This window comes from Petaurus breviceps, unplaced genomic scaffold (genome assembly GCF_028583685.1).
Source record: "Petaurus breviceps papuanus isolate PSGF00001 unplaced genomic scaffold, PetGlider_PUasm1.0 551, whole genome shotgun sequence".
NCBI lineage: Eukaryota > Metazoa > Chordata > Mammalia > Diprotodontia > Petauridae > Petaurus > Petaurus breviceps.
The window spans coordinates 12326636-12349985 of NW_027186372.1; the positions used below are offsets into that span (position 1 = coordinate 12326636).

Consider the following 23350-nt stretch of genomic DNA (forward strand, 5'->3'; position numbering starts at 1 on the left):
GTGGGTGTTAAGTGTCTGAGGCTGGAACCGAACTCGGGTCCTCCTGACTCCAGGGCCGGCACTTTACTCGCTGCGCCACCTAGCCGTCCCCCTGAAGCAGAGCTTTGAAGGAGGAGTATGATTTGGAGGGAAAGAATTATTATTTTTACACTTATGTCTTACCTATGGTATTGGTTTAGTTAAGACTTCTACACATTTGGGAGGGATTTGATTCTTTTCTAGATGAAAAGTTTATCCAGAAAGATGTTTCCAGTACTCCATATTGAAAATAATAGGAGATGAGCTTACATCTCAATTACAAAGATCAGTTCTTTCATCTATCTGTATAGTATTTTATCAGACATTAACTATGAAAAATACAGAGATGGCAATTTGTTGTGGGACCACTTCTCTCTGAACTCCGTTGAAAATGAGAAGAATGGAATAGCAACAGTAACTGGCATTTATGTTCTGACTATGGTTTGCAAAAATAGCTTGTCTTATTTGAACTTTACAGTCACCCTTCAAGGTAAGTGCTTCATTTCCATTTCACAGATGAAGGAGGAAAGACTGAGCCAGATTAAGTGGCACACTCAAAGTCAAGCTGGTAGTAAGTGGGATGGGGTTCTGAACTCAGGACTTTTATGACCCCAAGTCTGAGATACTAGTCAGCCCTATGCCGTAGTCTTCCTGTTCTCCAATAAGCATTGTCCCTGCTAGGAACCGAGAATGTAGTTGTCCTCTAATTATTTTTAAATATTTTGCTGTGGTTTTTTCGTGGAAGCTCAGTAACTTTTCCTGGGTTGCCTTCTTGGTGAGCTCTCTGTGATTTGCATTTTTTCTAGCTATATGGTGATTTTCTTAAAATCAACAAAACTGTGGATGTTGAGAATCAGTGTCTTCAATCTGAAAGGGAACAGCCCCATTCCCACGTATTTGCAGAATATCTGGGTATAGCATCTCTATTAAATGGAAATATTCTATTTACTTCAACTGTTTTTGGAGGCAGAGTGTTAGTCATGACATAACTTTGAATATACAAGCTGTCATTGCTTAATGAAAACCTAAAACTGCCAGGAGAACATGATTTCTTTCTCTGTTTTCTCTGAGAATTGTGATCAGTACAGGCAATCAGTATTAAATTTGCAGGGCACAAGGTGCATTCTTAACTTCTATCCTGCTGCTGGAATACTCGAACACAAATGCATTTTTCCTTCGTGTTACACGAGCCCTTTGTTTTAGTTCATTTAGACTTTCCCTCTTATGAACTTGAAATAAAAGGCTTAATATAGATTCAGAAGCTATCTTTTACCACAGAGAGAAAGCAAGAAGAGCCTTGGAACTCAAAATCATTTCTTCTAATTTTTAAAGAATAATTAGTTGCTGTATTTAGAAAAAAAAATTTCATGTAACCATAATGCTTGGGGAACTCCTTATTTCTGGTTAACTGAGAGTGAGGTAGAAATTCTGTTTTCTTTGTTTTTAAAATCTCTCTTACCTATATTAGAACACATTCCTGCCTTAGAGGTTATAGTGTAGGGTGCATAACCAATCTTTCTTTGGCGACTGAAAACCTTGAAGTACCTTCGGGTCATCATTCACTTTCAATTCTCAGTTCTCATTGTACTGGCCTATAGATACAAACAGATGTCAGAGCTGTGGGCTGTGCATTCTGTGTTAGTGCCAAGACTTTATCTGCACATTTTTTTTTAAACAAAATCCCCTATTTTCCCATAATTGGCCTCTTTCCCCCCAAAAAGTACTCCAGTTAATTAAAGATCTTGTTTAATTGGTTTCATTGTGCTCAAGGATCTTGGCTGTGTGATTTTCTTGACCAAAGTTGTGGCTGGACGTGCTTTGGCAGCAGTTTTGTGTTTTGCACTAAAGGGATAGGGACTAGGCGTGGGATTTCACTGGTATATGGAATTTCAAAAAGTGAGGAAACTCCATCTATCAACTCAGGTCAGTTATATAGGAGGCTCTATATAACTCAGTTCTTTGCAGTTTAAAGTCTTTAGAGAGTTGTCTGAAGCTCTTTAAAGTTAAGTCATTTGTTCAGGGACATACAGCCAGTATGTTAGAAGTGGGACTCGAACTCAGGTTTTCCTAGTTTCAATGCTAGCTCACTATCTGTTACACTACACTGACCCTCTTTATGCTCTAAAACAGAATTCTTAGCATTTTTTGTGTCCTGGATCCCTATGGCAGTCGGATGAAGTCCATGAACCCCTTCTCAGAAAAAAAAAAGTTTTTAAATGCATAAAATAAAATATACAGACGCACAAAGGAATCCGATTACCCTAATAGAGTTATCGATTTTTTAAGAGCTTGCAGACCCCAGATAAAAACCCCCTCCACTAAAACAACCAGAAAAAAAAAATGAGCTCAGCATCCTGGAAGAGATTCCAATGCTTTTCCACAAAGGAAGTATGGAGGCAGGAGTTGCCGCAGGGAGTTTGGGGTTGGGGAATAGCCATGTGACAGCCAAACAGAGAGAGAGAGAAAATCATTCCAGAAGCCAAGTTTCCATCATGTAGATGAGATACAGTTGGGTACCCCTCACCCTACATGTGAAGATATCACAGGACAGATGGCTGGATTCTCTACATTCTCCTGTTCCTCAGTTGCCTGGAAAAGCTCTGATGAATACTGTTAGGAACATGTCTAGTGGTGATTTTTCCCTTTCATCAGTCCCCATTTCATTTTTATGTCCCTCTACCCAAGAGAGCAATGTTTGCACCAAGCTGTGGAATCACAGAAAACGCCATGCTGTTGCCCCATTTTCATTCTGGGAGCTCCAAATTGGCCAGTTACTATGGTAGTCAGGAAATCCTCCTGTTTGGGGGAAGCCTCTGAGCAGCTCCTGTGCCTGGAATAAATTACCTCTGCTTTAGACAGCCCCTCTTCCTGCTCTTCCACCCTTTTTATGGGACCTTCCAGATCTGAGATTTTCCATGCTATGATCTTTTGTGTTGGAAACTTCTGTATCAGGAGCTATCTAGCCAATCCCTGGCATCTCCCTGCTTGTCACCTCAGAAACAGGAGACCAATCAGATGCACCTGATCAAGACTCCATCCCCTCCCTATAAAAAATCCTCTGGCCCTGGCCCTTGGCTACTTTGCCAAGAAATTCTTACGTGTGCAGTTTGGAAGGTGAGCTAGAAGGAATAAGTAGAGCGAGGCTACAGCTAAATATGCCAAGTCCAGAGGGCAGCCTTTCATAATATCTTTAACCCCCTTTCTACTCCTGCTATATAGCACAAAGATCCCTCACTACACCAGAGGCCCAAGATTTCCACCCTGGAGGCCACTGACTCCCAAGTTGTAGCTTTTTCTCTCTGTGGCTGAGACTCAGATGCATCATGTGCTTTCTGCTGTCCTGTTCCACCTTACTTCTTGTCCCAAGTTAGGTCTTTTGCTTTCCCTTATTGTAAATTGAAATATGCCCCTAATAAAGGGCTTTGCGCTTACCACTAAGGACTCTTAGTCTGCCTCTCTGCAAAAGCCCCTGAAATTTTAGAAATAGACCAGAACATTTGCTTTTTTAAAAATTCCTGGTATCCCAGAGAACATTTGGGAGTAAAACTATGGTGCTGTTCTCTCCCATATAGTTTCATGAGAATGTTGACAGATATCAGACAGAAAGGTTGATAGCCAGGTAGACAGCAGGCACTATATAATTGTCATCTCCATGTTCATCATCATTCTTGGTAATAGGGAGTGGGCTGTAGTTTCCTAAGCTGTGAGAATTTGAGCAAAATTCTTTACTTTCTCTGAGCCTTAGTTTTCCTTGTTGTGAAGAAGTAAAATTAGATGTTCTCTTCTATGACCCCTTCCGTAGCAAAAATATAATCTTTGATTCTACATTATTCCATTTTGTTCCTTGTCTGGTAAGCAGCGAAAGAAGTAGTATGTTGGATGTTGTGTGTTTTTTTTAATCTCTTCTTTAAATGACTAATTTAGAAGCCACAGGATAAATATCCCTATCTCCCAGATGAATGAAGGAATGAAATGAGTCATTGTTGCACTTAAAAGAAGAAAGTGGAAATGGTCTGGAGATGTGGATGGGGAGAGAGAGGGAGAGAGAGAAAAAAAGGTGATAAAAAAAACAACATTAACTTCTGTGCTAGACACCAAGGGAGATAAAATGTTTAAATAAGCCAATGTCTCTGCTCTTAAAGAGCCTACAGGCTAACAAGGAGATGCCTTTTGTTTCTCCAAGGGAACGTTAATACTAATTAGTAAATTTTAAGAAGTCATTATGATATTCTGATTCATAATGCCATAGCAGAGACCTGACTCGCAATAATGGTGGTGCCTGGAGCTGATACCATGAGACGTCCCCCTAATTCAGTTTTGTTTTTTTTTTAAGCAATCGGGGTTAAATAACTTGCTCAAGGTTACATGGCCAGGTGTTTCTGGGTGGATGCTAAGTGTCTGAGCCCAGATTCGATCCTACCTGGCCGCCCCGCCTAATTCAGTTTTGAAAGACAAGTTGAGATGGAGGAACCTCACCACAAGACTTCCAGCCTCAGGACACAAGTTCCCATGGGGGTAGAAAAGATAAGGCTGATGCCTAGGGTGGGTATAGGACAGGCTGATGGCCAGGAGGGTCCTTCAATGCCTAAGGAAGGAATATTGCTATCTGATTGCTGCTTATTTTAATTAAGTATTCTTGCTAACCAAGAACTAAGTTTGGTTGTTTCTCCTTGATGAAGGAGAATGAGTGCTATCATTACTCTCTAAATTTTAGAACAAAGCCTGGTCATCTTGTCCTACTTACAGCTCTGAGCCATGGGCATAGACATAGATATAAACTATTTAGTGTTTGATTCATAAAATTAAACCTTGATCAAATCGCCGCCGGCTTCATATGAAATCCATTAAAACAACAGAAGCTCCTAACAGCATTGTTTTTTTTTTTTGTTTTGTTTTGCAGTGTTTTTTTTTTTTTTTGAGAAACACTACCCAGTTTGGGTGATTTTTTTCTTTCTTAGTCTACTCTGCTTCTTCTCCTCTCTTAATTTAAAAATGTGCCTGGCATCATGCAGGAGAACAGCAAACTGGCATTATGATTACAAAAACCACCCTCCACAAAACAAAACAACCCCAAACTTCTTTGGTCAGTCAGTTGACATGCATTAATTAAGCACTTACTCAGTGCCAGGCACTGTGCTACCCTGGGAATACAGACACAAACAGAAAGAAAGTCTGCTTTGTTGTTTTTGATCATTTCAAGTCTCATCCAACTCTTTGAGACTCCATCTGGGTCTTAAATGGTCTGCCATTTTCTTCTCCAGCTCATTTTATAGATGAAGAAACAGAGGCAAATGGGGTTAAGTGACTTTTCCAGGGTCACACAACTATTATGAGGCTAGATTTGAACTCAGGAAGATGAGTCTTCCTGACCCCAGGCCTGGTGCTCTGTTCACTACGGCACCACCTAGCTGTCCCTTGGAAGGAGCTCACATTCAAGCTTTTGATACTTAGATCAGAGGAGTAAATGATAATTCCTTATTTCATTATGATCTTACGGGATTTTCCAGAAACGGAGCAGCCAGCACAATTTCCACCAATTTCTTGAGCCTATTCTTCCACTACAAACCAGGGCAAACATCCTATGCCTTTAATGGACAGATCAACAGAAAGTCAAGTATTTGGAGGCAGAGTCCGCCAATCGCTTGAATGCTTCCAAATGCTAAATTCTTTGGACTATTTCCCACCTTCTGCCAGATGCCCTGTTATTGTTCAAACATAGGCACCAGGTGATTTTTCTATTGCTGTGTGGCAAAATGACTAATTTACAGTCCATTCTTATCTCCTTAGGATCCTATGATCCAGGGATCAGAGGAATGACTTACCTAGGGTCACACAGTTAGCTTGTTCTAGAGATCTAGAACTCAGGCTCTGGTCTTTTGACTCTGAATAGAGTAAATTTTTTTTCCCTCACAATACAAAGTAAGTATGAAAGCCAAGTTTTGAATCTTGGCATCCCTTCCCTTGCAGTGATGCACAGGGACATTTTTTTAATAACCCCTAAAGTCAGAGATGTTATAGCATGGTTAATGATCTTGCCTCAGTATCAGGAAGAGCCTGGGTTCGAATCCTGCCTCTGCGTATAGACTGTATGACTTTAAAGTAAGTCACTTAACTTCTCAGGTGATTTTAAAAATCACCTTAACTTCTAAGTTTCAGAAGCACTGATGTGCGTGACTGGTACTTCCTCAGTGGGAACTCCTTTCATTGATGAAATCACAGATCTCATCCAAAAACAAAATCCTCTTCACCCAAAGTAGTGGGTTAGTTTAGTGCATTTATGTGAATTTTTTGAAGTATCTTTTCCATAAGAAAAAACAAATACCAAGTTTTATTAAGTAAAAAAGGGTATCACTAGTGCTCTGCCCTATAAAAGGAGTTGTGTGCTCATTTTTTTAAACTAGGAAGTTAATTCCAAACACAAGGAAGATCTGCATTCCAAAGAATGTGTACTACAATGGGGTTGGTTTGGAAGACACCTGAGTTTTAGATCTAGCACCACCTTTCATTTAAACTTGGTTCATTTCAACAAACTTTTATCCAGTACTCTACTAAGCAAATTTAAGGCCCCAGTTGGGTACCAAGAAAAAAAAATAAATTAAAAAGATACATAAAACATTGTCACCTCCCTTAAAGTATAGAAAATATGACAAAAACAGATTACTAGGACACAAAATATCGAATGTGTTGAGGCCATTGGATGACATTCAAGCAAAGTTCTGTAAGAGATCTCATATGTGAAGCAGGCTGAGTTTGTTGTCAGAAACAAGTTAGTTAACCTTTTGTGGTATCTGTTCCCTTATTGTGAAATGTCTGTGGTAGGATTGGGGGAAGGGAGGGGGGAAGGAGAGACTTTACCTGCCATATCTAACTCAGGTTATTGTCAAAATGAAATGAAAGACACCTTGGCCTAATGAATAGAAAGCCAGCACTGGAGTCAGGAAGGCCTGGATTCCAGGCTTGTTTATACAACTTAATAGATATATTACTGTAGGCAAGTCACTTAACCTTTCAACATAGGTGTGCATAGAGTGTGAATAGGATGGGTCACCACACCCAGCCCATGTTCTGTGAATGCCTGCATTCTCAGTGTCCTAGCCAGTTCTCAAAGGCTAGAAGTTGGGATGGTTTGCTAATGTAGCAATGAAATCATAGGACTAGACAAAAAGAAAAAAAAATTAATGAAGAGCATTGATTCCATTCAGCAAATGTCAATTAAGCAACTGTTAGGTGGCCAGGGTTATAGAGACTTTTGAAGGAATTTTACAATTTAAGTGCAATGTTTTTAAAGAGCTTACGATGCAGGGGCGGCCAGGTGGCTCAGCGAGTAAGAGCACCGGCTCCAGTGTCGGGATGACCTGGATCCAATCCGGGCTCAGATACTTAGCACCACACCCAGAAATAACTGGCCATGTAACCTTGAGCAAGTTACTTAACCCCAATTGCTTTAAAAAAAAAAAAGAGCTTACAATGTAAGTATGAGTAAGTGGAAGGTGGCACTTTTGTTGCTAATAATTACAATCATAGGATCCATGATTTCATTGGCATAGGTATTACTCCAGCCCTCTGCATTTTAAGAGCTGGTTTTTTCTGAGTTGCTGAGTGTGAAATAATACATCATCCAGTGGCCAGCCTTCTAACGATGAAGCTCCCAATGTCGCTGAGCTGGTTTTCTGATAAGATGTCTATCTAGTCTATCACTGGTGCTATACTTGAGGCCTTTCCAGGTTGGCCAAGGACCAGTCAGATTCTGTGCTCTGTTTAATAGAGCCTTTGAAAACCCAGTGTCATTTCCATTCCACAGTGAGGTACCAGAGAAGAACTTTAGTAAGAGAACTGTTATTATTATTATTATGCAAAGAAAGAACCTGAGAGATTGCTTTGGAGGGTTTTACTTAGTATTTATTTATATGCCTCTCTTAAGTACTCCTTATCCCCTAATAACGACTATTGAAAGTGTCATTAAGATTAATCCTTTAAAAAATAATCCATCTCAATAGAGGGTATCTGAGATGAAATTTAATTGGAGTGGGTGGTAGGAAGAAGAAACTAAGGCGCTTAATGAAATTTTACTGTATACAAACATTTAAACATACCCTGAGAATCCCAGCATTCAGCGGGATATTCCTGCAGATATCTACCTGCTGTATTATACCTGGAAAATTTTCCTTATGGATTTTTAAATTTTGTTTTTAAAACACTCATTTGATAAATCCCTTAAATTACCCAATCATTTAGCAGAGGATGAAAAATTTCAAAGGAGTACAATTCAAAATGAAACTGCGAAATCTCAGATTGGAAAGGGACCTCATTGCACTCCTCCTTTTATGGATGAAGTGTACAGAGGTTAGCGACTTGCCCAGGTAGCTCTGTCGGCAGACCCTGCCCTCCTAACACTTCCCTGCTTCTTCAGCTGCCCTACATGGTCCCTCTGCATCCTCCATCACTTGGGATATGCATAGAATCTATCACGATTCGATTTTTATTCCTCTTTCAGTCCACTCAACTGTCCAGATCTGTCCATTGAGGTTATTCTTTCACATTAAACACTTCACATATGCCCTCTCTGCCCTTTATATAGTGCATTACCTGTGATGTAATGCAGGAAGAACTCTGCCACTACCTTTCTCTGTGACCTCAGGAAAGATACTTAACCTCTCAATGCCTCAGTTCCCTCGTTTGTAAAATAGAGTTGGATTGAATCACTCATAAGGCTTCTTGCAGTTCTAAATACCATAGAATTTTAGCCTAGAAGAAGACTCAGAAACCACTTAATCTAATCCACCCTGAGACAATAAATCTCATCTGCCTCCTCAGGCACTGGGGAACTCATTGCCACAGGAGGTTTTCTGTTCAAAGTTTGAACAGCTCTTCATCATCGGGAACTTTTCCCTTACATGAATTTTGTCACTTTCCACTTATTGATCCTAGTTAACCTTCTGGCGTCAAGTAAAATAAGCACAATCTCTCTGGTAAATTTGTAGTGTTCCAAGTATTTGAGGATGGCATTCCTGCTCCCCCACCTAAGTCTGTTCTTCTCCAGGGTAAAATTCCCATCCCCATATGGGTGTCCACCATCATGGACGTCCTTCTTTCTATGAACTCCAGTTTATTGCAGTGTTTACAATTTGGTTCTAACAACTTTGGTAGGACCTCCTGCTGCTCAAGCTTCTATTTTTATAAGTGATGGAATAGAATGGGGAAAAGTAGCTTCTCATTGATCTCCTTACTTACAGCATATTCAGCAACTATACTCTTTGATTCAAGGCAGTCATACCATTCTAAATTTACCATTGGGTTCTGTCTCCTGTGATGGCAAATGAGAGTATAGGATCATAAATCTGGAGCTAGAAGGAACCGTAGAGGCCACTGTAGTTCAGCTTCCTCCCCATTTTACAGATGACGAAAGAACTGAGACTCATAGGATATAGACTAAGTAGTTTGTCCAAGGTTACAAAGCTAGTAAGTGTCCAAGGCAGGATTTGAACCTGGGTCTTCCTTACTCCAAGTCTAGCACTCTGTCCATTACACCACCATAATCTCTGAAAATGAATTTGGCCTTTTGGAGACAATAGCAGTCATGAATAAAAACAGTATTAGGAAGGAAAGAAACCAAAAGATAGAGAGATACAAAATTTTGCTTTTCTTTATTTTTCATTTTTAACATTTGAAAATTCCTTTAGAAGCACCTTTTATTTTTAACAAAGAAATCAGTTGGTTGAATAGAAACAATTTTTCACGAATCATAATCTAGTTTCAAAATTTATAATGAATCACAGATAAGACCTCCCTCTAAGGAGTCATTCTCATCCAAAAAAAAAAAAAGGCCCTAAATTGGCAATTGATTGTTTTTATTTATTTCTGTAGGTTTTACATGACACCTGGAGAACATTTAAAATGTTACTTGGCGGTGAGAGCTCTGTGTTTAAAAATAACGCTCACCCAGTGCCAAATCACTTTCGAGTTGGGTACAAATATTGAGACAAAAACCCCAGCTGTTATTGCTTTGGCTGCTAATTTGAGGTGTCAAATTAGAACCCGACTGCTATACGTCAGTGAATAAGGCCCCTTGTGAGATCATTATGTTTTCTAACAGTTGAGAGTAATGGATTAATCAGTGCAGCATCAGTTGCTTTCATTATATGCCCACACAGTGGTTATGAGCTTTAATTTAAATGGTCCTTAGAGAGATCAAAGAATTTAGTAAACTGCAGCACCCAGGATATAAGCTAAAGTGAGAGGCATCTCCACACTCCTCCTATGGCAGCTCAAAAAGTCCCATTGACTGCTTTTGCCCACCCAGGCCAAAGGCAGAACTGGTGGGGAGGGGGAGTCTGGTTAAGAGATAGTATTCCTGTTAGCCCCCTGCTGAGATGTTTCCCTTCTGTGTATAATGTAGTCAGGGAGGAAGGGAGTTAGTTAGGATGCTGACGAGTTTTGTTGAGCCTCAGCATTTGGGATGAGCACAGCCCTTGCCCATGGGAATAGACAGTACGTTATAATACGCCGAAGGTTTATTAAGCACCTACTGCGGGGAGAGCAGAGCAGACAGTTCACATAAGAACAGTGTGATCCACCCCCTGCCAGCTGAAAAACAGAAGAGAGTTCACGCTAGAACTGCGTCTGTGCCAATTAGGTTTTCTTGCAAGATATGTTCTTTGCTGTCCCCTTTTAGAGTTTGTGAAGGCCTCCAACAAGGGCAGGCAGCTGGCAGCTTAAGGAGGAAATAAACAATAATAATGTTATTTATATACTGCTTTACAACTGACAAAATGCTTTCTAAAAAGCGCTATGTGATATAGGATATAGCGATATGGGATAATGGATTGACTTTGTATGGAAAGAGGAGGGATGTAGGGGAAAAAATAGTAACTAGACTAGAAGTCAAAAGACCAGGGTGGTTCTAGTTCAGTCCAGCTCAATAAGCATTTGCTAAGAACCTAGGATGTGCGAGGCACTGGGTTACCAAAATAAAACTAAACCTGTTCCTGGCCTCAAGGAGCTTGCGTTCCATTGGTGACGGGGTTGGTAATAACATACATAAATGGATACATGCATGTTGTTGTTAAGTCACTTTTCAGTCATGTCTGACTCTTTATGACCCCATTTTGGGGGTTTTCTTTTTTTTTTCTTTTCTTTTTTTGCAGAGGGGGGGAGGCACGGCAATTGGGTAAAGTGACTTGCCAAGGTCACACGGCTACTAAGTGTTAAATGTCTGAGGTCGGATTTGAGCTCAGGTCCTCCTGACTCCAGTGGTGGTGCTGTATTCACTGTGCCACCTAGCCACCTCTTGGGGGTTTTCTTAGCAAAGATACTGGAGTGGTTGGCCATTTCCTTTTCCAGCTTAATTTACAGATGAAGAAACTGAGGCAAACAGGGTTAAGTCACTTGCCCAGGGTCACATGACTAGAAGTGTCTGAGACCAGATTTGAATTTGAGAAGAATCTTCCTGACTTGAGGACTGTCACCCTATCCATTGCACCACCTAGCTGCTTCACAAATATACCTACAGACAAAAATACATACATACATACATACATAATTCAAAGAAGGAAAGAGTGCTTGTAAACTCAACTCTTCTCCTTACTGACTACATGAGACTGAACTAGTCACTTTGCTTCAGTTTCCCCACCTGTGAAATGGAAATAATGCCTCGCTTTCCTCACTGGACTATTGTAAAGTGCAAAAGAAATAATGCATGCCATCATGCTTTATGAATGATAAAGTCCTATTACCCATCAATCAATCAGGCATTTATTGGACACAAGGATGAAAATGACATCTCCTTGCCTGGGAGGAGGTTACTGCATTCTGCAAGGGAAGACAGAATGTGCATATCATAATGTTATATAGAAAACGATGACAAGGTTATTATTTTGGGTGGGGCAGGACTAGCTATTATCAGTGCAAAGGATTTTTGTAGTTGTTATAATTCAGAAGAAGGCAAGTTGCCTGAACTAATAACGGGGCTAGTGTCCTGAGCCTAGAGGAAGAGTAGTGATACTCTCTGCTCAACTCAAACCGGTCCCTCTTGCATGCAAACAATACTGCAGACTCAGCAAAGAATATACATTCTATATGCATTCTAATGGAGCTGACTCAGCACAGTAGCATGAAGACAATTTCTAGGCTGGGAGAATGGTAGCGCTGGGACTAATGGCCCACAATCAGGAGCCCACAGACCTTGTTTCGTGGCGCTTCTGGCGATCAGCTGCCTCTACTGCGATCTTTGCTGATCATAACTCACAGGAGAGGATCGGGAAGTCTTCACAGGCATTCACCGTGCCCTTATTGTGCACTAGGCACAGTGCTCAGGTCAGGGTCAAAATAGTCCCTGCCTTCAAGGAGTCCATGTTTCAATGGAGAAGACAGGATTTGAAGGGTGCAGGGGATGGAGTCAGGGTGGGCAGAGCCTAGAGTCAGGAAGAACTGAGTTTAAATTCAGTCTGAGATATTTACTAGCTCTGTAGCCCTAAGCAAGTCACTTAATCCTGTTTGCCTCAGTTTCCTCATCTATAAAATGATCTGGAGAAGGAAATGGCAAACCACTCTATCATCTTTGCCAAGAAAACCCCAAATGGGGTCACAAAGACTCAGACATAGCTGAAATGAATGAACAACAGCAAAATCTCAGAAAGCTGAGAGGGGAGAACAGAGATTCCTTGCAGGAGGTCGGTCAGGTACCTACTATTTGCCAAACTATGTGTCAAAAGATCTTGCTCTCAAGAAATATGGGGAGACATCATGAAAGTAACTATGTACCAACAATCTGTATACAGGCTAAACTGGAGATAATAATTGGAGAAGGTGAAATTTGAACAGCCTGGAAGGAAGAAGCCAGGAAGTGAAGATAAGGAGGGAGGGCATTCCCAGGCTAGACAACAGCCATTGAAGAGGTCTGGAACCTCGAGATGGAGGATTGTGTGCAAGGAATAGCAGGGCTGGGGTCACAGAATCGTAGTATTGGAGATGAGTACATGTAAAAAACAGAAAAGGGGCAGGAAGGAGCCAGTGGTGAAGGGCTTTAAAGGTCAAATAGAGGATTTTATATTTGATCATGGAGATTATATCTTACAATAGATTATTATAACTAATATTATATTAGCAATCATATAATATATTAGAGGTCATTATAGATTTTAGCTATTTGAGTTTATGGAGTTGGGGAGAAGGTATGATATAAATATAAATTATGGGAAAATCCATCATCACTGAGAAGATGAATTGGAGTTGAGAGATTATGGGTTGTGAGGGTCCTACCCTGTGAGATGGGGGGCGGGCCAGGATACAAAAAAAAGTTACTTCTGCCCACAGATGGAAAGAGTCTACGGAGATCACCTTTCCCCTGTGATAAGAAGCAGCAGGTGTCTACAAAGCCTATCCTTCCATGACCATTTTCCAAACCAGAAGGCTTTGTGTCCTGAGAAGCCAGACGGCCTTCCCCCGAACATTATCCAGACACTAAGACAGGAAGCGTTGCTCAGTTTGGCCAGTAGTCATCCTTGGGGCTTTGTACCCTGGTATTCCCGTGGGCCTTGGTATTCATAGGATGTGGGATTTAGAGCTGGAAGGGACCTTTGAGGTCAAGTGTGATTCCCTCATCTTAGAAACTGAAGTCCAGAGAGGTTGGGATTTGCCAATAGTTACACAGCTAATAAGTTTCTGAGGTGGGATTCAAACCCAAGGCCTCCCTATGCACTATTTCTAATTAAATCCTGGTATTCTGCACTCTCCTATTTATTTTACACTTTTCTATTTAGGTTTTTTTGTTTGTTTTTAGAGGGGGTCAGTTGTTGTTGTTGTTTAAACTGGAAGGTTAATATACCTAACAGACCTCTCTTATTTCAGGCATTAAACTTCGCTGACATTATCTTTGGTTGAGGGATGAGCCGACTAACTCGGGAAGGGAGAAAGGGTCCAGCTAATCTTCCTTCCTTCCCCCTCCCACCCCCCACCCCCTCCTTTATCCCCACCACACTCACTACCCTATTCCAAAAGTTAAAAGTAAAAAAACTCCTGAAGGACCAAACACAATGCCTTAAATAAATAATTGTTTTGATGCTGATTTAGCCTCACTTATCTCAAGCATGTACACTCCTGAGAATCAGCACTGGGCATGTTTAAAGTCTGTTGCCTCTGCTATACTTAGAGGAAGAACCACTGAGGGAGAGATATAATGTACAGAATATAACATATAGAATGGTGCATCTCCAGGCTACGTATATGGGCAGAGGAGAAAATCTGGCTACTTTGGGTTCTGAGAAGTGCCCAAGAAGGCTTTGAGATTTTGAGTGTAGGAGAAGCCCTAACCATTTGGACTTGGGCAAATATCATCTTCCCTCAACACAGAAACCAATAGAACAATCTACAAGGGGGCCTGTCCAACCTAAGGAGTCTGTGAAAGGCTCTTGACTCCCAGCTGAAGCTGGGAGCAGCCCAGGAGGATGGCAGGCAGGCAGGCAGGTTGGAGTGGCATCAGCTACAGATGCCCAGTTTTGCAATTATCCATTGCATGCACATAGATAATATTGTTGCATTAGAGCCAATTACATGGTGTTATGGACACACAACACACAGATTACACCCAGAGCCAGGAAAGCACACAATGATAAAGCGGTGGCCTAATCAGAGGAGACAGAGGGAAATGTCAGCCTTGTTAAGGCTGCCAGCGCTGAGGCTGCTCCAGCCAGGCCCAGATCCTCCAGATCAAAGATGTCTATCCTGAGCAAGATGAGGGAGCAGCTACAGAACGAGGCAGATGAGCTCCTGGCATTCAGAAAGAGGGACCCAGAAGCTGAGATGGGAAAAGATGCAAAGTCAGGACTCTCCAAGTGTGACTGCCATTCACATCCTGAGAGAGCCAGCGGCTTGTTATTCGCAGGGTCCAAATCTCCTCCTCAAAGCTTCTGCCAGTAGCCAAAAACACCAAGTGCTCCATATGATCTGTAGTCAACTCAATCAGTTTCTAGGGAGGGGAGAGGAGGCAGACAGAGATAGGAGACTATTTTGATCGCAGCCTTTTCCTCAGCTCGCGCCCCTCCCAACCCCGCTAAGTACGCTGGGATTCTGTGCTGTCTTAGCCTCCAGTCCTAACCAAGGCTCCAACATTGCCTTAGCTGGCAGGTGAAGGCATCTCTGTATGCACCAGAGAGCCTTGTAGCTAGTCCATGGTCAGGTTTCCACTAGTAGCAATCGGAATAGACAGGCTTCTTTCTTTCTTTTTCTATTTCAGATAGGAAAGTTGCTGAGTAACTGCAAAGGGAAGGAGGTAGAGACAAGGAGAGGTGGAAGGAAGGAGGGAAAGGAGGAGGAAGAAAAAGAATGGAGGGGAGGGAGGGAAAAGGAGGAAAAGGAAAAGAAAGAACGGGGAGGAATAAGATGAAAAGGGGGAAAAGGAGAGGGAGGAAGAGAACATCAATTTTAAATCAAAATCAGGGTTTCCTCAGTCTGTGACAGTAGGTTTGGCCTGTATGTCCTTCCCTGTCGTGAATCATGGCTTATATGCAGGCTTGCAAAGTAGTGCTCTAGAGATGGGCCTTAGACTAGTAAACCTCATGTCTTGTACCTATCACTTCCATTTGTTTCATTGTATATCCTTGTCAAAGTCACTTATTCCACAGGGCCCCTGTAGCTTCTTCCATAAAGTAGGGATGATCATCCCTGCTCCTTTCGTTCTGAGCTGATATTTCTGCTAAGATTTTCAAAGAAAGGAGGGAGCTTCATACATATATATGTTCATATATACACACATGTATGTATGTACTATATGTATATATATGTACATATGTATTGGGCAGCCAGGTGGTACCAAAGTGCAGAGAGCACCTGGTCTGGAGTCAGAAGACTCATCTTCCTGAGTTCAAATCTGGCCTCAGACACTTAAACTATCTGTGTGACCCTCAATTTTCTCATCTGTCAAATGATCTGGAGAAGGAAATGGCAAACCACTCCAGAATCTTTGCCAAGAGAACTCCCTATGGGTCACAAAAAGTGGAATGTTACTGAAATAACTCAACAACAACAAATATACACATGCATGCATATCAAGAAGGTATCGCAGAACTAGAGAAGTTTAGAGCTAGAGACAGCATTTAGCTAATCCTTCCTTCAAGAAGGAAATCAGCTGTCTCTGTATTGACTGGCATAGTCCTCAGCACACAGTAGGTGTTTAATGCTTGTTTAATTGAATTGATTAATTGAAGTGACATGCCCAAAATCACAATATTAATTAGTGGCAAAATCGAGCCTTTAACCAGTGATTCTTGATTCCCAAGCCAATAATTTCCCCTCTCCGCTGTAGTATCTTTGATTGTCCTCAATTATTGTTAATGAGTCAAATATTTTCTAGTGCCCCAAGTCACTCCATTAGTTAATTGTGTGCTAGGGAAAAGTTAACTCTTTCACAACTTTAGGATAACATTTAGAGGAATGGAACAAAAAATAAACACATTATGATCAACCTTGGAGAAGAGTTGAGAAAATGCATGTCCCTCCTTTCATTTAAGAGGTGAGGGCCTGTTGGTGTGGGGCATCATATCACAAGTACTATCCAAAATAATTTCTGGAGTAGTCCAGTGAGAAGCTGATTCCCTTTCCTTTTTGGAGGCAGGAAAAGCCAAGCTCAAATCTTACTTCAGACCCTTCCTAGCTGTCACCCTGGTTTTCTTAGCCTCATTTTTCTCAACAGTCAGATGGGGATAATAATCACACCTACCTGACAAGGGTATTGTGAAGATCAAATGAGATACCATACGTAAACCACTTTGAAAACCTTAAAGCCATATACAAATGCCAGACATTACTATTATCATCATTATCAATCAGTGTTATTATTCTCTTCTTTTTAGTCTCTACCACATGGAATGGTTTCTTTGGTAAAGGAGGGACATATTCGTAGAATGATGTGATATAAAAACAAAAAGACATCAATGCAAATAATTGTCAAAAACAATAAATATTGCAGCCAGAATGTCAATAAAGCTTTATAATAAGTCACAATCAATAATTATAATAATAATAACAGTTCATGATACCACAGTGTTTTAAGTTTTACAAAATCTCCCTCAAAATAGCCCCATAAAGTAGGTCATCAAAATATTTTCTCCATGTTACAGATGAGGAAATTGAGACTCAGAGACACAAGACAGCCGCACGGGTATTACCAATGTTGTGGCCTCTGCCAAAATAATCTTTACAGACAGGTCTAGCCATGTCACTCCTCTGCCCAAACTCTTCCCTGCAGGGAATATCATTATCATTCCGTCTAGGAAGAAATTTAAATTGTCTTCCTCTACCATTGGAAGCCCCTCATGGCTTGTCTCCTACCTGTCTTTCCAGGAGAGCTGATAGCAGAATGCCAAATTAGAAATAAGCAGGTACTACAAATCAGAGCTTGACTTACTGCTTTGTTGAGCATCTAAACTTAAGAAAGTAATGGAGAAAACATTAACAAGGCAGATTACACTTTAAAGTATGCCACGGGTAATTCCCCTCCTCTTCCCCCCTCAGAGAGCCAGTTGTTAAACATTACCAGCACATTTTGTGGGGACTCTAAAAGCAGGCACACAGAGCCATTCCACACTAATCTGTCCAGCTGTGAGCAGCAAACTTTGTGAAGGCTACCACCCATCTGTGTTACTAGACAGGGGCTTGCCCTAGGGACCAGTGAGAGAGAGTAATAGGAAGTGTGCTATGTCCCTATTTATCCATACAACCATAGACACTAAGATTTGGGAGGGATTTCAGAGTTCTCTAGACTTGCTGTTAATACACCTAAACACAGCTTATTGAAAAATTCCATCACCAAAATCAGTGAGGGGAGCTCCCTCCCTCCCAAGGTAGCCCACTTTTGCTGTTGTTCAATTGTAGCAGTCGAGTGTGACTCTACATGACCCCATTTGGGGTTTTCTTGGCAAAGATACTGGAGTGGTTTTCCATTTCCTTTTCCAGTTCATTTTACAGATGAGGAAACTGAGGCAAACAACAGAATTAAATGACTTGCCCAGGGTCACACAGCTAGCAAGTGTCTGAGGCTGAATTCAGGAAGAGGAGCCTGACTCCAGGCCCTGCGCTCTGTGTGCTATGGCGCCACCTAGCTGCCCCAGTCCACTTTCAGGTCATTCTCATTGTAAAGAATCTTTTGCTGAGCCTGCAGCTAGCAGGTACAGTAGATTCACAGCAGCCTTAGTATAGTTAAGACCTCAGTTCCTCAAGCAGTTCATTAGATTATACCTACATTAATGAAGGGAATTTCTATATGGGAGTTCCCCCCAATATCAATAAAATTCTAGGTCTAGACCAAACCTAGATATGCCTTTTTGTCCCTTCTACTCATTGCCCCTGCCCTGTAAAGACCAAGCAGAACCAATCAAATCTCTCCTCTCTATGATAGGCATTCAAATAATCGAAGACCCCTATCATGCGCATTCAGCCCCTCAACCCCAGTATTTTCTTCTCCCCAATAAATATCCCCAGTTCCTTCAACTACTCCAAGACATGTGGGGATTCCAGATAGGGGGGTTTTCATGGTGCCATGTTGAATAAGAAGCAAAAATGGGCTTCCCCCTCAGGTAGAAGCTGCTGGAGTGATCAGCACTGGAGAGGGTAACTGTGGCCCTGCCCCACAAGCCCCCACCACAAAATGCTGATGGTTCTGAGTTGAGCAGGCCCAGGTGCCAAATCATCAAAGTCTGAAGACAGTGTTTAGCCATTTTGGTTCTGGAATAATTGCTATTATCGTAAATGCTTTATAGCTCTCATTATAGCTCACATTTAAATATCAGTATAATAATACATTAATAAGTCATCTGTGCAGTGTTGCTGTCTGCTATAGTTACAGTTGAAGCCTGGTGCTTAATTGTACCATACATGCAGCCAAATTAGGGCCTGGCCATTTGCTGGAGATCTCCCTGGGTTGTTTGGTAAATGCTGTCACTGCAAATGGAAGGAGGGAAGACCAGAGGTGGTAGGTGAGGGGTGGGAGGAGAAGGTCTCGATTATTTAAAGGGCTTGTAAGTCTGTGTATTTATGAGGTAAAGAAGCTACTCCAGTGAGCATCTGGCAGTCAGTCATTTTGGTTCAGTACAACAAACATTTATCAGGCAAGGCACTGTGTGAGAAACCACTAATGTCATTGATCGTGAATGTACTTTGGTAAGGGCTCTATGCTAAAAAGAAAATAAAAAACGTGATCATCTGTCTTTGGGGAATTCCCAAACTGATGGAGAAGTTAACAGCATTTAGAACTGGAAAGTATGTTAGAAGTCTGGTCCAGGGGCGGCTAGGTGGCACAGTGAATAGAGCACTGGCCCTGGAGTCAGGAGGACCTGAGTTCAAATCCAGCCTCAGACACTTAAGTTACTAGCCATGTGACCTTGGGGAAGTCACTTAACCCCAATTGCCCTGAACCCCCCCCAAAAAAAGTCTAGACCAGCTTCTTCATTTTATAGATGAAGAAACTGAGCCCAGAGAAATTAAACAACCTTTTCAGGCTCCTGCAAGTTCTAAGTGGCAAAGCCAGCATTCATATCAGTCAATAAAGAAGCACGTATCAAGTGTCTTTCACATATCAGGTCCTGCCATAGTAGGCAATGGAGAAAAAAGTACAGAGAATAAAATAATCATTACATTATAGTGGGAAAGACATAATATAAATGTAAAATGAATAAATGCAAATATATATGCATTCCAAAAGTCTTAGTTCAGTTTTAAGCTTTAGTAACTTTAGAAATATAAACATTAATATATAATCTATATCAAATTGCTTACCATTTTAAGAAGAGGGGATGAGCAAAATTTTAGAACTCAAAATTTTGTAAAAATTAATGCTAAAAATTGTCTCTACATATAATTGGGGGGAAATGGAATGCTATTTTAAAAAGGAAATATAAATGTTCCAAATTTACAAAACATGTTTTAAAAGTTAGTTATTTAAAAATTTTGACATGCTGAGGTCTAGTTGATTTTCAAACTTTGTAAAAACTTTCATTAGTTGCTGTTCAGTGATTGAAAAGATTGCGTTTGTAATTCAGGCCTTAAGAAGAACAAGGTTTTGATGCACACATGACACTTTTGACATGACCCCCCCAAAAAAGTTTAATGGAGATAGATCAGGTGACTGAGGTGACCCAGCCAGGAGACCTCCTTTACCACTCCACTGGTTTAAGAAAGCCTGTGCAGCCTGTGCACCCAGTATCTCCGTATATGAGGCAAAAAGAAAAACTACATAGAGTCAAAACATATAAGTAGGGGGTAGGGTGGAGGACAATCAGGGATCTCCTTTGATCAACTCCTTACACAAAAGTCCCACACAAAGGCTGACTTCTAGGTTAATTAATTAAATTGATTGGGGAACTCAGAATCACAGAATTAAGGGACTTCCCTGACTAATTTCATAGAATCTGTGAAGTTAGGGAGCTCCTTTGTTCAACCCCCTGCACTGGGGTCACAAAATTAGACCAGGACTATGTAGGGCTTGAGAAGTGGCAGGAATGAGTGAGGTAAAGTACATGGGGGAACAAAATGAACAATTAGAGAAGACAAGTTAGGAGCTATCGAGGGATCCTTGTTCTTAATGTTCTGCGTCAGGGTGACCCTTAAATCTTGTTCTACTGAGTGTACAGTATGTTCAGGACCCACCTCTTTCACCAACCCGTGGGACTTAGCCTATCCCACTTTTGGCTGGGTAAATGTGAAACGCAAAACTGCCACTTCTCTCATTCCTTGGAGCCAACCAGATGCCTGTCTGAGGATGGCTCAGGTGGTAGGGATCCAGCAATAATAAGAAAGTGTTTTGTTTGGAAACCTGCTCGGCTTGGATGTGGGAGGGGAACGTAAACCCATTTGAAGATTATAGATTAGGTTAGTTGCAAAAATGCCTTTGATTTCAGGGGGATGGAGAAAAACAGTCTGGGTAGGGATAGATACCTTCCAAATGTAGAATACCAGGCCATTTGACAGTCTCTTGGCATTGTAACATTTCCCTCCCAATATCTAGAAAAGAAGGGTTTTTTCCTGTCCCCATAGCCCTTAAGCAAAACTATCGCTGGGTCTGAATATGAAGGAAGAGGGGTGTCCCAAGCATTCATGCCTCAGAGGCTTCAGCCACTAGCAAACTCAAGTCAGTAGCTGTACTTAGCCCTGGCAGTAGAGACATGAATGATGGGCTTTGTGATGTGGCCAAGCCTGGTGTGTCAGAAGACATGTTCTCTGAGGGTAGAAAACAAAAGTAGCCCGGAAACCTTCCCTACTCCTGGAAAGGGAGGGGACATGCAGAGAGGTGCCAGTATAAGGAGGACCAAGGTGAAAAAGGATAATGGGGTCCCTAGTAAACTGTGCAGTAATCAAAGACAGTACAGAATGACAGGATTTTAAAGTCTGAAGGTACCTTCCAGTTCTTCCAGTTCAAACCCTCCCCCCCACTGGTTTGTTTGTTTTTACAGTTTGGGAAACTGATACCCAAAGTTGTCCCTTGCCCCCAAGGTCATGAGGCTGAGAGTAAACAGAGGAAATTCTGCCAAAAAGCTATATCCACAGCCTTATTTTTCAAACTCCTTTGCATCTTGTAGCTGAAAAAAAAAAACCATGGGACTGGGCAGGAGGGATAGGGGTGAGGGTATAGTGTTAGTCTCAGAGCTGTCATTTCCATGGGTGAGTGCGGCAGAAATGGATTCCTCTTTCCCATATCCAAACAACCCGATTCTCTCTCACTTGACCCTGCCCCTCAGAGGGTTTTTGCTTTTGTCTCTTTTATTAATTTCCATTTCCCATGGAATCTTTGATGAACTTTACAGCTTCTCATCTGCCAAGAAGGCATCGATGTAATTAAGAACAATACAAATGAGGGCAGCCTGCCCTAGACAATTCACAGCCAGTTTGTTTATAGAAGAAAATATTAATCAGCTCCCCTGACTCCGAGCAAACTCCCTGGGATCTCCCCTTTTAGGGAGTGGGAGTGGGGATTGCAGTTCGCCTGCTGGGAGCTCAGGGTTTGTCCTAAGAGGTCCATCCATCTAGGCTCAGAATTTTTAAGGATGGATATCTTTCCACTGGACTAAGACGAGTTCAAATTCTGCCTCAGACACCTGTTACCTGTGTGCCTCTGGGCAAGTCGCCCAAATTCCCTCAGTCTCAATTCCCTAATCTATAAAATGAAGAAATTAGACTCAATGGCCGCTAAAGTCCCTCCCTGCCCTAAATTTATAATCCTATAATCTCTAGTATATTCATCCTATAATGACATGTGTTCTAGGCATCTATGCTCATAATTTAATCTCCTATTAATTACATAGTGGTTACTCTTTTATATGTCCATAGCTTCCTTTAAAAATGTTAAAAAACTTATTATTGTTACTGGTGGCAAACACCTGTGATCACTGCATCATAGCTGCACCGAGGGCAATCCACCCCCTCACACCATCCCCAGGAACAGAGGGGGACACCAAGCTGAATAAGGAAGATGAAATCAGCCCAGGTCAGAAAACCAGAAAAGGTCAAAGCTTCTGTGAATATCAGCAGTAGAGTGGGACTTAAGTGGACGTGGCATTTCCAGCCTGGGCAAGACAGGGAGATCCAGTCTTTAATTTTCTTTTTGAAGTTTGCTATTGTGTTCCTTAAGGTCAAAGGAGAAAATTGTTCATGATCAGGGGAATCAGGGAAGGCTGCATGGAAAAGGTGGCATTTGATTTAGATCAGTGTTTCATTACAAAATTAGAGAGAAAGAGACCAACAGAGTGCTTTACTATTCAGATGGAATCCAGAGGTGCTGAGAGGAAAGCAGGGTTTGTCCACCTGGGGAAGTGAAAGATTTGATGGCACTCCTCTGCATTTTGGGTTATTGAGTGACAGCCCATATTGGATTGGCCAAGTTAGAGCTGGCCTCACCATTCCTAGTTCTGCTGTCACCGATAGGCGCTATTTGATTCCCTCCAGTGAGGGCGGCTCCCCACCCCCCTCTTTATGATCACAGGCTGCTGATTTATGGGTGCTCTTGTAATCCTCGCCTGTGCCGATGTTGCCTCAGCCCACCAACACAGATCCATTGATCACCTAGTGATAGCTTTTCTTCCTCTTCTATCTCAACAGCACCCTCAACAACAACAACATCAGCCGCATCCCGGTCACCAGCTTCAACCACATGCCAAAGATCCGTACCCTGTAAGTATTCCCCTCGTGCTTTTATCCCACCCCTTCATGCCCATTGCCTGCTTCTGCTTCCTGAGCCTCCAAGAGCCTCTAATGGTATACCTGGCAACTCTGTTGTTCTTCCTTTACATGCTTTCAGTAGACCCAGGCTTTCTCCTCAGGGCACGTCTCTGTGCCAAACATGGGAACAATG

General features: G+C 41.7%; 1 protein-coding gene across 1 annotated transcript in view; it reads left to right on the forward strand.

Moving 5' to 3' along the window:
* SLIT3 (slit guidance ligand 3) overlaps positions 1 to 23350 on the forward strand; it is an 818102-nt gene that overhangs the window by 593394 nt on the left and 201358 nt on the right. Inside the window, exon 8 of the mRNA XM_069102723.1 lies at positions 23098 to 23169. Within this exon, the coding sequence (XP_068958824.1) occupies positions 23098 to 23169 (72 nt within the window). The remainder of the gene's footprint in view (positions 1 to 23097; positions 23170 to 23350) is intronic.